Source organism: Saccopteryx bilineata, chromosome 1, assembly GCF_036850765.1.
Source record: "Saccopteryx bilineata isolate mSacBil1 chromosome 1, mSacBil1_pri_phased_curated, whole genome shotgun sequence".
NCBI lineage: Eukaryota > Metazoa > Chordata > Mammalia > Chiroptera > Emballonuridae > Saccopteryx > Saccopteryx bilineata.
Window position 1 is genome coordinate 343,020,277 of NC_089490.1, and position 14,551 is coordinate 343,034,827.

At 45.2% G+C, this 14,551-nt stretch overlaps 1 protein-coding gene across 1 annotated transcript in view; it reads left to right on the forward strand.

The window, feature by feature from the left end:
• The window catches only part of INTS4 (integrator complex subunit 4), a 166,854-nt gene extending 162,919 nt beyond the window's left edge, over nucleotides 1-3,935 (forward strand). The window contains exon 25 of the mRNA XM_066249569.1: nucleotides 3,525-3,935. Coding sequence (XP_066105666.1) covers nucleotides 3,525-3,703 — 179 coding nt within the window. The 3' untranslated portion in view covers nucleotides 3,704-3,935. The remainder of the gene's footprint in view (nucleotides 1-3,524) is intronic.
• Nucleotides 3,936-14,551: the final 10,616 nt, after the last annotated feature.

Below are 14,551 nucleotides of genomic sequence, written 5' to 3' on the forward strand. Positions count from 1 at the left end.
TTCTCATTTTTACCTCTGTATCACCAATACTCTATATCCTGTGTCCCTGATACCTGATATGTAGTAGGTGCTCAACAAATAATGAAAATTGAATAGGATTTTAAATGTTTAATTAAAAGTCATTTAATCCTTAGGCCAACTTCTGGGAGAGGGATTAGTATTTTATCCTTCATTTTTTAAATGTTTTTAAATGGTTTTGTTTGTTTTTAAGTGAGAACAGGGGAGATAGAGAGACCCTGCACCCTGACTGGGATCTACCTGGCAACCCCCTCTGGGGCCAATGCTTAAATCAACTGAGCTATCTTCAGTGCCCAGGGCCAATGTTCGTCCCAGCCGAGCCACTGGCTGCAAGAGGAGAAGAGGGAGAGAAAGTGGGGGGAGGGAGAAGCAGATGGTCGCTTCTCCTGTGTGCCCTGACTGGGGATTGAACTTGGGATGTCTGCATGCCAGCTGACACTCTGTCCACTGAACAACCAGTCAGGGCCATCTCTTCTTCATTTTATGGATGTATAAACGGAGGCCTATTTAGCTGTGGTGGTGCTGAGACTGACAGATTTCCTAACTCCCAAACTCATTAATTTTTCATTACACCACGCTCCTGACCTGGGACACTAAAGTGAAACATTCTGAATGTGCCCACGCCCTTTCTTCTGATCCAGGGGATGGCGCCAGTGTTGTAGCGTGCGCCTGCACCAGTCCCTCAGCAGCCCTGGCGGGCGGCCTCTCCAGCTGGCGGCCTCTCCGGCTGGCGGCCTCTCAGCAGGAGGTAGAGTGCCGCCAGGTCTTGCAGGTTCCAGATTCTGCCTCCCTTGCTCTGTGATCCTGAGAAAGTTATTTTACCTCTCTCTTACTTTCTTTGTCTGTAAGATGGGAGTGAGAATTCTACCTCATAAGAGATATTCTCCCACAATATATTTGTCCCCGATGATCTTTTGTCTCTTTCTCCCAGTCTCCTCCTCCTTCTTCTCTCTCCTATCTCCCTTCTTCTGAAGGCAGTGACTTAATCACCATTGTGACCACAACTGGTGAGCAGGGATGACAACCAGCTAGGATTGTACCCTCTGACCTTGCCAGGGTTTGGCTCCTGAAGGTGCTGTGAGCTGAGGCTGGATCTGGTCAGGGCTCGGCAACAGCCGCATGGCACAAAGAGGAAGGCAGTGGGATTGCCAGTGCTGAGTCTGGCGCAGAGAGCAGTGCTGGGTTCATAGAAGCACTGAGGGCTGGTAGATGCCCCATACCATGTGGGCGTGTCCGCACCACATGGACCCTGTTAAGTGGTCAAGCTCGGGCTGCACGTGGGGTTGGTGAGGCTGCCCTGGCTGCCTGCCAGCCTTTCCCTTCCTGGAGGACAGCCTGCTTTCATCTCTAGGGAGAAGTTGGGAGAGGTCTGGGAGGCATCGAGAGGTCTTGCCCTTGTTCATTTAGATCCATCCAGCCCTCATTCCTGCCAACTGAATGCCTTAGCCTTGGGCTCGTCTTTACACTTGCACCTTTTACTCTAGACACAAAATTAAAGAGGACATTCCAAGCTCATGCTGTTCTCGGCCTTTGCATGTGCTCTTAGGTTTTCCTGAAATCCTCTTCCTCTTCTTATTTATCTTATTAACATGGTTAATAGAACAGTAATTGCTTCCGTTTGTAGACTGAGCCCAGATTCTGTCACTGGTTTAGATTTGGGCAGTCACTAAGAACCTCTCAGAGCCTTGGAACTCTTTGGGATTGTCTTTCGTTCATGGTGTGCAGCATAAGAATTCTTAAGATTACGTGCTTAGCACAGAGCGGATGGTCTATTCCAAAGCCTTCCTGGACTCCCTCTTCACTCCTTAGAGCAGCGGTTCTCAACCTGTGGGTCTATCAGAATATGTGCTGTGCTCCGTGCAGCTGTCTCTGTATCTTCAACCAAACGGTCAGCGACTTCAGGGCGGTCTTACTTTCAGGGGGCCTGCCACCTGCAGACACTAGATCAGTATCAGAATGTCATGTCATAAAAGAACAAAAGATTAAATGACATAATTTTAGGTCCCTGAAATATGTACCTGTTCACTGAGGAGATTTTTTGTGTGTGTGTGACAGAGACATAGAGACAGAGAGAGGGATAGATAGGGACAGACAGACAGGAAGAGATAGATGAGAAGCCTTAGCTCTTCATAGTGGCACCTTAGTTGCTTATTGACTGCCTTCTCATATGTGCCTTGACTGGGGGGCTACAGCCCTGCTTAAGCCAGCGACCTTGGGCTCAAGGCAGCAACTACGGGGTCATGTCTGTGGTCCCATGCTCAAGCTGGTGACCTCGAGGTTTCAAACCTAGGTCCTCTACGTCATAGTCCAATGCTCAAATCCACTGCACCACCTCCTGGTTAGGCACTGGGGAGAACTTTTTGTCACAATTATTTCCGAAGGAAAGGCTCTTCTCCATTAAGACAGTAGGCCTTGCAGCCCAAGATCAGCCACACAGGAACAGCACCATTATCTGGGCACAAGGCTCGGCCACATGCATGTACCTGTTGGGCTTCTGTCTGGAGGCTGGAAGGCCTCAATGGAAGATTTTTAGCTTGCTCTCTGACCCTCAGCTCCGTGGCTCTGCGCTGCAGGGAGTCCACACAGACCTGAGGAGAATGTGGCAGAGAAGCAGGCTTTGGGTCAGCCTCACAGATACAGGCTGGGAAGGTGATTTTCTTTGGAGGAGGGGAGGAGGGGATGCAGACAGATCAAGAAATGTTTTTGAAATCCTACTGCTTCTGCCTGACCAGGCGGTGGTGCAGTGGATAGAGCATCAGACTGTGATGCTGAGGACCCAGGTTTGAAACCTCGAGGTTGCCAGCTTGAGTGCGGGCTCATCTGGTTTGAGCAAAGCTCACCAGCTTGGACCAAAGGTCGCTGGCTCAAGCAAGGGGTTACTCGGTCTGCTGTAGCCCCATGGTCAAGGCACATATGAGAAAGCAATCAAAGGTGTCACAACGAAAAACTGGTGATTGATGCTTCTCATCTCTCTCCGTTCCTGTCTGTCTGTCCCTGTCTACCCCTCTCTCTGTCTCTGTGAAAAAAAAAAAAAAAAAAAAAAGCCTGACCAGGCGGTGACACAGTGGATAGAGCATCAGACTGGGATGCGGAGGACCCAGGTTCAAGACCCCGAGGTTGCCAGCTTGAGCGTGGGCTCATCTGGTTTGAGCAAAACTCACCAGCTTGGACCCAGGGTCGCTGGCTTGAGCAAGGGGTTACTCGATCTGCTGAAGGCCCGCGGTCAAGACACATATGATAAAGCAATCAATGAACAACTAAGGTGTCGCAACGAAAAACTGATGATTGATGTTTCTCATCTCTCTTCGTTCCTGTGTGTCCCTATCTATCCCTCTCTCTCTGTCTCTGTAAAAAGAAAAAAATAAATAAATAAAAATAAAGTATAACTTTAAAAAAAAAAAACCTACTGCTTTCATCTTGGATGTTGCTTTTATGTGATATTTCATTCATTCCAGTTCTTAGCCATGTCCAATCATAGAAGATTTCTTTTGTCTTTTTTTTTCCAGAACCATGCCAGGTGGAAGTGAGGCTACTGCTGGCCTACAACTCCAATTCACGCATTCCCAAATGCCCCTGGATCGAGGGGGGCGAGCTATTGCCCCAGGTGGAAACCGGCATCGAGGGCACCATCCCCTTCAGCAAGTCTGTGAAGGTTTACATAATGCCCAAACCCGGGAGGCGCTGAGTCACAGGCAGCCTTTATGGCCGTGGCCATGAAGGCCCTTCGTGGTGTCAGAGTGAGCCAGACGCTGGGAGCACTTCCCCTGGAAATGGCGTGGAGGCATGAGGAGAAACAAGCGACTTCTACAGTTTGTCTGATATCAAACACAAGATAAATTATTTTGTGTTGAGACTACAAAAACCTTAACGTCTATCCCTTTCCCCCCATCCCTCCCTGTAATAAAGTTGAGAAAACACCAAGCTGATCCTTCAAGATACTTATGTGGCTGTAGGTTCAGCATTTATTCCACACACTCCTTCCTGTTCCTCAGGTGTGAAACAAAAGATCCAATTTTCTAAAGAACCAGCTATTCGAGTCATAATCTTTATTCCTAAAGCAATAAGTAGTTGTTTGCCAGGGACAGCCCCAAAGCAGCTTTCACAGCTGTGCCTCCCCCCAGACAGTTCCTGAATGGCCTTAGACATCATGTTCTTGCTGAGAGGCGCCTTCCATAACTCGGGCAATATCTGGGCCAAGGACTAGATGAATAGCTGAACAATGGGTCATTTTCATTCGAGGGAGATTCTTGATCTTGCCTGCCATTATCCTTAGACTCAAAAGACAATGGCTGTGTTTCATAATAGAAACCAGGATTATGGGAAAGAGGGACCCAATGTAAGAAAGCCACTTCCCACTACATCTCTGTGACTCCGTGTAGGAGTCGCATGTGAGGTAAAGGTGCTGTTGGGATGTAAGAAGATCCTTCAGAGATGTAAACTGGTGAGGGCCTGCGCTATGTTCTTTGTCCATAGAATCCTCACAACAGCCAGGTGAGACTTAGAGGTTGAGTCACTGGCAGGAAACTGTATAGTGTCCAGTAAGGCTTGTATTCATTCAAATCCAGGTTGATTCTAAAAGTCTGAGCTTTTGATTTTGTCCCAGAATCAAAGGATTTTGAAAAGAGCCTTCAAATCTTCAGCCCTCTGTGCCTCAGTTTTCTAATCTGTGAAATAGAGATAATTATATCTTAAGGGTTATTGCATAGGTTTAATTAAATAATGCTTGGTAGAATCTGAATATGTAACCAGTCTTAATCATAATTGGTACTTGGAAATCTTATTAAATTAATGGCAAGATCATAGTTACTAAGAGGTGGAGGTGGAATTTGAATTCAGACATTTGACTTTTGGTTTATTGTACTTTAATGTTTGTCTGGCGATGTTGTAAGCCCTTTACATGAGTTAACTCGTTACATGAATTAACACCCACCCTGTGAAGTAGGTACTGTTAACTTCATTTGATAATGACAGTTAAAGTTCAGAAAATTAAGTAACTTGGCCCAGGTCATACAACTAGTAAATGACAGAGCTGGGATTTGAACCCAGGCTCCAAGAGGTCATCATTATAGATGCTCTAAGGGAAGAATGATCATCTCTAGAAAGCTTACTTTCTAGTGTGCTTGCCTATTTTGAATGTCACAACGGTGTACCATCAGTAGGCTCTTGTAGGACAACAATAGAGGCACTGAAAAGAGTGCCTTCCTTGGAGATCACATGAAGCTTGAAGCCCGGCTTAGCAATACCATGGCCTGGACACAAGCCTCCAATGATGATTGCTGGACTGGAGCATGGACAGCAATATGGCTGCTGACTGATCCCCTTGTGCCACAGCTGTAGAAGGCATTCTTTTTTTTCTTTTTCTTTTTTTAGTGAGACACAGACGGGGACAGACAGGAAGGGAGAGAGATGAGAAGCATCAATTCATAGTTGCGACACCTTAGTTCTTCATTGATTGCTTTCCCATATGTGCCTTGACTGGGGTGGGGGGGCTCTAACTGAGCCAATGACCCCTTGCTCAAGCCAGCAACTTTAGGCTTTAAGCCAGCGACCATGGGGTCACGTCTATGATCCCACGCTCAAGCTGGTGACCCTGCACTTAAGCCAGATGAGTCCTCACTCAAGCCAGCGACCTCGGGGTTTCAAACCTGGGTCCTCAGCATCTCAGGCCGGTGCTCTATCCACTGCACCACTGCTCCCTGGTCAGGCTAGACAGCCTTCTAAGGGAAGAATATGTTGGATCCTTTTCAGATATAGTACTTTTATTTTTTCATTGATTTGGGGAGGGACAGGGAGAGAGAAGCATCAACTCATTGTTCCACTTAGTAGTTTCCTTTAGTTGTGCATTCATTGATTGCTTCTCATATCTGCTCTGACTGGGGATTGAAGGCCTGACCTCAGCATGCCAGGACAACCTCTTTCTACTGAGTCGCCTGGCCAGGGCTATACTATGCCTTTTTATTTATTGATTTTTTTTATTAAAAGATTTTATTTATTCATTTTAGAGAAGAGGGGAGAGAGAGGAGGGAGAGGAGCAGGAAGCATCAACTCCCATATGTGCCTTGACTGGGCAAGCCCAGGGTTTCAAACCGGCGACCTCAGCGTTCCAGGTCAACGCTTTATCCACTGCGCCACCACAAGTCAGGCTATTTATTGATCTTTTAAATTCATTTTAGAGAGGAGGGGGGAGAGAGAAAGAGAAGGAGAGAGGAGCAGGAAGCATCAACTCTCTTGTGTGCTTTGACCAGGGAAGCCCCCTGTTTCAAACCGGTGACCTCAGCATTCCAGGTCGACACTTATTTACTGTGCCACCACAGGTCAGGCCAGTAGTACTCCTTTTAAAAACATCCTTTATGTAACCTTATAGAAAAGGTTATATAAAAATCCTTTTACAGGTGGGGAAAATGAGGCTTTGAGGTAATGTAGTTCTCCTAAGGGGCAAAGCCAGGACTTGATTTTAGGTCCTAAAACACAGAATATAGTCCTTTTTACACCAAAGGTGAAGCTATCCTAAAGGGGCAGATTTTGGCTTAGTATCATGATAGATATTTTAAAACTGTATAATAATTGAATGGGGAAAAGCCCAGCCTGAACTGGGTTGCAGGCCAGACACTTCTGCACAGACTGTACCCCCCTACACACACACACACACACACACAAAGAATTGAGTGGGCCCCGGCTTGTTAGCTCAGAGCATCATCTCAAAACACTAAGGTTGTCAGTTCAATCCCTGGTCAGGACGCACACGGAAAGCAACCAATGAGTGCACAACTCAGTGGAACAACAAATGAATGCTGCCCTGCCTCCCCAAATCAACCAATAATAAAAATATTTAAATTATATCTTGAAAAATATTTTAAAAAATAAAGAATTGAATGGGCTGCACTAGGAGATAAGGAATTCTCCATACTGAATGTGTTCAAGCAGAGGTTGAACAAGCTCCTGACAAGTTTGTTGCAAAGGAATTCAAGTATATGAAGGGTTGGGCCCAACCTTTTAAATTCCTTTTACCCTGAATTCTCAGGTTCTGTGAAATATGAGAATCTTGATATTTTTGCATCTGGTTCCACATTTTCTCACTGAAGTGGCGCAGTGGATAGAGCATCGGACTGGGACATGGAGGACCCAGGTTCAAGACCCCAAGGTCGCCAGTTTGAGCGTGGGCTCATCTGGTTTGAGCAAGGCTCACCGGCTTGAGCCCAAGGTTGCTGGCTCGAGCAAGGGGTCACTTGGTCTGCTGTAGCCCCATAGTCAAGGCACATATGAGAAAGCAATCAATGAACAACTAAGGTACCACAACGAAGAATTGATGTTTCTCATCTCTCTCCCTGTCTGTCTGTCCCTATTTGTGACTCTCTCTGTCTCTGTTACAAAAAATAAAATTAAAAATAAAAAAGAATGACGTACTGCAGAGACGGGAAGGGTGCGTGAAGATCACTGGCCCGGCACCTTCATGTTACAAGTGAAGAAGCCACGGCTGAAAACCAGACCCCCTGATTTTTGTCCATTAAGGGTTTTTTTTCTGTTTTGTTTTTTGTTTTGTTTTTTTGAAGCTGGAAACGGGGAGAGACAGTCAGACAGACTCCCGCATGCGCCCGACCGGGATCCACCCCGCACGCCCACCAGGGCGGCGCTCTGCCCACCAGGGGGCGACGCTCTGCCCCTCCAGGGCGTCGCTCTGCCGCGACCAGAGCCATCCCCAGCGCCTGGGCCATCCCCGCTCCAATGGAGCCTTGGCTGCGGGAGGGGAAGAGAGAGAGAGGAAGGGGGGGGTGGAGAAGCAAATGGGCACTTCCCCCGTGTTCCCTGGCTGGGAGTCAAACCCAGGTCCCCCGCACGCCAGGCCGACGCTCTACCGCTGAGCCAACCGGCCAGGGCCTCCGTTAAGGTTTTCATGCCAGGAATCTTGATCTGTCTTTACGAGCAGTCTGCCATACACTCGGCATCAGAGCCGGACACCTGTCTGTCACTTTGGACTCCTTCACCTCTCATAGAGAAACAACTGTCAAGTCCTTTAGGATTCTGCTTCCTGACATGTTTCTTGAGTCAGTTCCCTTCTGATGCAGGCCACCAGCATCCTAAAGTATGGCATTGGCTTCCTAATCTATCTGTGTCTCAAATCTTCTGAAATGTTATTGATTGATTTTAGAGAGATGGAGAAACATTGATGTGTTGTTCCCTTAGTTGTGCATTCATTGGTTGATTCTTGTATGTGCCCTGATCGGGGATTGAACCTTCAACTTTGGTGTATCGCAGTGGTAGTCAACCTGGTCCCTATAGCCCACTGGTGGGCGTTCCAGCTTTCATGGTGGGTGGTAGAAGAGCAACCAAAGTATAAATAAAAAGATAGATTTAACTATAGTAAGTTGTTTTATAAAGATTTATTATGCCAAACTTAGCAAAAATCCAACATAAAGTACTTGGTAAGTAATTATTATTACATGCTTTAACTTGCTGTAACTCTGCTTTATAAATTTTATAAAGTAAAGTTATTTCCCTACTTTATAAATCACCATTACTGTGGAACCAGTGGGCGGTTAGAAAATTTTACTACTAACAGAGATACAAAAGTGGACGGTAGGTATAAAAAGGTTGACTACCCTGGTGTATCAGGACGAAACTCTAGACTAAGCTTCCCGGCCAGGACTTCTTGTCTCAAATCTTGCCCCCTTCAGTCCACTCTTCACACAGCTGTCAGAGCTATCTCTCTAAAACCCACCTCTCATCACAGCATCCCTCTGCTTAAACCTCTTTAAGTGGATCACTTCTGGTCCCAGGATAAAGTCTACTATCCTTGAAGGATCTTTATGTGCTTGCTGTCATCTCTGCTGCCTACTCCCTGTCCCGACATTTCTCTCTACTTCTCCAGCAGTAGAGGATCACCTGCGCTGTTCCCAGCACTCACCATGTGCTCTGTCACCTCAGGCCTTTGGACCTGCTGAGCCCTGGATGTGCTCTGCTGATTGTCTCCTGTGGTTCCTTTCTTCTCATTCCTCAGGACTGGGCCTCGTTCTGGAACCTGTCATGTCTCCTGTGGGTTTGGGTGCATTGCTTCTTTCTTCCCACCTACACATTCTTCAGGCACAATTTTTATTGTAGGCTCACAAACCCAAACCCCCAAAGAAGGAGATGGGGGTAAGGAAAAAGAGTCAAGAGCCTTGGAGGAAGATAATAGAGACTGAAGAGTCTGAGAGCTTGTTTTCTGTGAGAAGGCAGATGCCATTCAGCCCGCTTGGTGGTTCATTAACGCTTTGAGTAGTGAGGTTTTTTTCATATCCACTGACCCCCAGGAGTGAGTTGTTTGTTTGTTTTTTAATGAAATTAGTTCCAGTTTTATTAACTTAAAATTATGTTTATTTGATAACCAATTTATGGAAACAAGAACATACACTTGCCTTTTTATAATGTTGCCTTACACATTTTAAAAAAAAATCGGTCAGGAGGCACGAGGATGTCCACGAACATTGGTCTACTCAAAAGGTTAAGTGTGGGCCTGGTGGATAAATCTTCCAGTTCTTCCAGAAAAGTCAAATCTGCATTTTTATGTAAAATAAAAACAATTTTAAAAAATCTTGGTTACTAAAGTAAATGTTAAAATTACTCTGAGGCAAAAACACACCTCCAGGTAGGTTTATTTATGCCAGATGGCAACTTCTGTGTCATCATTGTATATTTACATATCTGTTTCTTCCAAGGAACACGTGAGGACCTGGACAGTAAGGATGTCTCCATTGTATCCCCAGCACAGCTCCTGGTTCATACCAGGCAAGGAAACCATGAATGAGTGTAAGAATCCAGAGCAAACTTAGTACCATGGCATGCCTGCAAAAGCCAGCCTTGAGATTCAAATTTAGGAACGGGTTTTATATTTGGCTTTGATATGATTGACTTCAGCAAACAGAATTATGGGGAAGAAAGATAGCCCTAGCAGTTGGCAGACTTCTCCTCAAGCAAGAAGACAGGAAGTGTGAGAAGTAAGGGTTGTGCACCCTACAAATTGAATAGAAGGATTTAACGATAAAGATGAGGATAGTGTCTTGTGGAAAAAGCTTTTCTCCAGGTTCTGCACATTTCCAGCGACCATGTAGACCAGATTCAGAAGCAAGAGCTACTTATTAGCAGGTTTACAAAGGGCTTAATGACCTCATTTCCAGGTACTTCTGTCTCTTAATAATTTGTACTAAGTTCTCTCTGATGTGGAGACAACTCACTTGGGAACACTGATTACACCCACATCTAATTCAACACCCACCGGAACTGTCTCACCCTACATTTGACAAAAAAGAAAAAAGAAATATTTGCATCAAAAGGAAAACAGTCTGGCCTGACCAGGCAGTGCTGCAGTGGATAAAGTGTCAGACTGGGACACAGAGGACCCAGGTTTGAAACCCTGAGGTCGCCGGCTTAAGCGTGGGCTCACTAGTTTGAGCATGGTGTTACTGGTTTGAGCACGGGTTCATAAACATGACCCCATGGTCGCTGGCTTGAGCCCAAGGTCACTGGCTTGGCTGGTGCCCTCCCCCATCAAGGTACAGTTGAGAAAGCAATCAATGAGCAACTAAGGTAACTCCAGTAAAAAATTGGTGCTTCTCATTTCCCTTCTTGTCTCTCTCTGTGTGTCTCTCTCTCTAAAATTAAAAAAAAAAAAAAAAAGTCTGAATTTTATCAAACTTTCTAGCATTATATGTGCCTGGCTTTATGGACTGAGGGAACAGCTCTAGAAAATTCCTGTTATCTTATAAATGCCTGGCTTCAGAAAGACTGAGCAGGGCCTCCCTCACTCCAGGCTGGGCAGTAGGATTTTGAGGGTGTTACTCCCACAGTCCTCCTGAGGTGTATGGTAGAAATTAACACACGGCATTGGGTCTTAGTGTTTCATCTGACCTGGGTATGTGCACTTCAGTAGTACAGTAGAATACTTTTTGCAGAGACAGTGTCGGACTAAAAGGGTGTGCTCACTTTGGCAGAATATATACTTAAACTAAAAGGGTAGCTTTAATAATGGAATTTTAGGTAAGAATACCTGAAGTGTATTTTAATGAAGAGAAACTAACCAGAGCAAACTGAGGATGAAGAAGGTTTAGGGAACAGTCTCCTTTACAGGTAAAATGTTAATTATAGTATCAATGCAGGCAGTAACAAATTTATTGGACCATTAGGCCAACATAGCATATGTAATGCTCCAGCTGTGGGACTTGAAATTCAACAAATCCCAGTTTTTGCCCTGTGCCCTCATCCCCTGCTTTGTGGATGTGGGTTGCCCTGTGATCCTTTGCTGTGTATTTCCTCCTGAGTCTTCAGCTAATGATTCTATTTAATTCCAAAGATATAGGATGTAAAGAAGGAGCCTGACCTGTGGTGGCGCAGTGGATAAAGTGTCGACCTGGAAATGCTGAGGTCGCCGGTTCGAAACCCTGGGCTTGCCTGGTCAAGGCACATATGGGAGTTGATGCTTCCAGCTCCTCCCCCCTTCTGTCTGTCTCTCTCACCTCTCTAGAAATGAATGAATGAATAAATAAATAAATAAATAAAGATGTAAAGAAGGAACTGAATGTCAAACCTTAGAGCTGGGGTTTTACATACATTGTCTCATTTAAATGTTGGCAGATGGTCTTGGTAAATACTAGACTAGTTAACTGTACAAAGTTAACTAGACTTTTTGTGGTAATCATTTTGCAGTATATACCAATATTAAATTGTGATATACACCTGAAACGAATGTAATGTAATTGAGTTATACCTCAATAAGAAGTTGTATTGTTTGTTTTTTTGGGTTTTTTTATTTTTTTATTTTTCTGAAGTGAGAAGCTGGGAGGCAGAGAGACAGACTCCCATATGCACCCAACCGAGATCCACCCTGCATGCCCACTAGGGGTGATGCTCTGCCCATCTGGGGCATCACTCCATTGCAACCGGAGTTATTCTAGTGCCTGAGGTGGAGGCCACAGAGCCATTCTCAGTGCTGGGGCCAAGTTTGCTCCAGTGGAGCCCCAGCTGTGGAAGAGGAAGACAGAGCTAGAGAGAAGAGAGGGGGAAGGGTGGAAAAGCAGATGGGTGCTTCTGTGTGCCTTGGCCAGGAATCGAACCCAGGACTTCCACACGCTGGGCCAACGCTCTACCACTAAGCCAGCCAGCCAGGGCCAGAAGTTTTATATACATATGTGACAGTATTCTCTAACTGGGTCTGCCACTTACTTGCTGGGTGAGCTTGGAAAAATCCCTTTGCTTTCCATTCTGAGGGCCTCAGCTCATCTTTTCTTGCCAAAGTTGCTGCTCTATTGATTGGCTCCCCTTAGGTCCAGCGCAACAGGGCCAATCAAGTGATAGGATCCTAGAAAGCTAAAATCAACAAGGCTGGGTGGAGCAATTTTGTTTGGTTATGGATGTGACAAATATCATGCTTGGTAATTGTCTAGTAGTTGATGAGTTGCCAAATATTTTTTTGGTGAATAAGTGAACATCTTTAAGACTCAGCTTATATTGTGTCCTTAACTGATGTCTTCCCTAATTTTCCTTTGTGCAACGTCTGGGCCTTGTAACTACACTGTATTATGTTAACACACTGTATCTTTGTTGTCTATATCTTCCACATTACTACTGAGGGTAGGAACTATAACCAACTTGGTAATTTCTGTACCCCCAGGGCCCAGCAATAATTGGTCATAAGAAAACTTGTGTCTGACCTGTGGTGGTGCAGTGGATAAAGCATCAACCTGGAATGCTGGGGTTGCTGGTTCAAAACCCTGGGCTTGCCTGGTCAAGGCACAAATGAGAGGTGATGGATGCTTCTTGCTCCTTCCCCCTTAACCCCCTCTCTTTCTCTTTCTCCCCTCTCTAAAATGAATAAAATCTTTAAAAAAGAAAAAAAGCAAAAAAAATCTTTTAAGAGACTCTCAGTAAATGGGTATGAAAGAAAGACAGTAGATAGTTCCTTTGGGTTCCATAAAAGGAAACTAACTGGCTTTACATAGCAGCCCCATTAATAGAAAGATAATGAGAACAATGGCTTCAATTTATTGAGTCCATACCACATGCCAAGCAGTGTGCTAAAACTGTCCATGAATTACCCCATTTAATACATACAGTAACCCCAGGTACTAATATAATATTATCCCTGTCTGACAGATGAGAACAGTGAAATTCTGAGGATTAAATAAGTGCCCAACCACTGAGTGGCAGAAAGCCACAGTTCAGAGTCAGGTCTATTTGATACCAAAGCCCATACTCATTAGCTCCTCAAAGGGGGGAGGACAAGTGAAAATTAAGGTGATTCTCTAGTTCAATCAGTCCATTCTAAGGCTTCACAAAGACCACCTGGCGTTTGATGGAATAAAGACTATTCATGCTAGTAGGGACTATTAAAGGGCATCTATGCCAGCCCCATCATTTTTTTTTTTTAATTTTTAAAATTGATTTTAGTGAAAGAGGAAGGAAGAGAGAGAGAGGAACATGGGCCTGTTCATGTATGTGCCTTGACCAGGGGTCAAACCGTCAACCTCTGTGCTTTGGGACAATGCTGTAATCAGTGGAACCATTGACCAGAGCCAGCCCCATCATTTAATAAGGACTTAAGGCCCAGGGAGAACTGGCCGCAGAAGCTCAGGTTTAGTTAGTAGAACAGCTGCCTAAAACCAAGTGTCAGGGCATAGCACAGAAAGACTCCCTGACCACACATCTGAACTATCCCCGTCACTCCTTTGTCTTCGTACTCAGCGTTTTCTTCATAAGAGTTTACTTACATTATGTATCTATCCATTTACTTGTTTATTTCCCCCCTAGAATAGAAGCCACACAAGGACAAGACTTTTAATGATGTTTCTCCAGAGTCCATAGCAGTGCCTGTATATAAGATGCTTCATGAATACTGGTTGACCTGATAGCGAAACATTCCAAAGCATCAATCAATTACAATATGATTTTTAATGCACTGAAGCTTTTGTCCTGAAGAAAAAAATTGACCAGACAGTGGCACAGTGGATAAAAGTGTTGGACTGGGATGCAGAGGACCCAAGTTCTAAACCCTGAGGTTGCCGGCTTGAGTGTTGGCTCACCAGCTTGTGTGTGTGGGGTCACTGGCTTGAGTGTGGGATCATGGACATGACCCCATGATCGCTGTCTTGAGCCCAAAGTTTGCTGGCTTGAAGCCCAAGGTCGCTGGCTCAAGCAAGGGGTCACTCGCTCTGCTGGAGCCCCCCGGTCAAGGTACATATGAGAAAGCAATCAATGAACAACGAAGGTGCTGCAACAAATTGATGCTTCTCATTTCTCACCTTTCTTGTCTGTTTGTCCCTCTCTCTGTCTCTCTGTCTCTGTCACACACACAAAAATGAAAACATTTTTATTTTTGCCCTTATTTTATCATACTGGCCAAACACTACTTTATTAAACTTTGATAACTGTCCATCCCCTCTCTTGATTTTCAGCATGCCCCTCTCCCCCTCTCAGGGACCTTGCCTTGGTATCCATACATCCCAAAGCCCACCTAGCTCAGGACCTGGCACGAGCAGCTGCTCAAAAATGCTTAGGGAGACTGGTG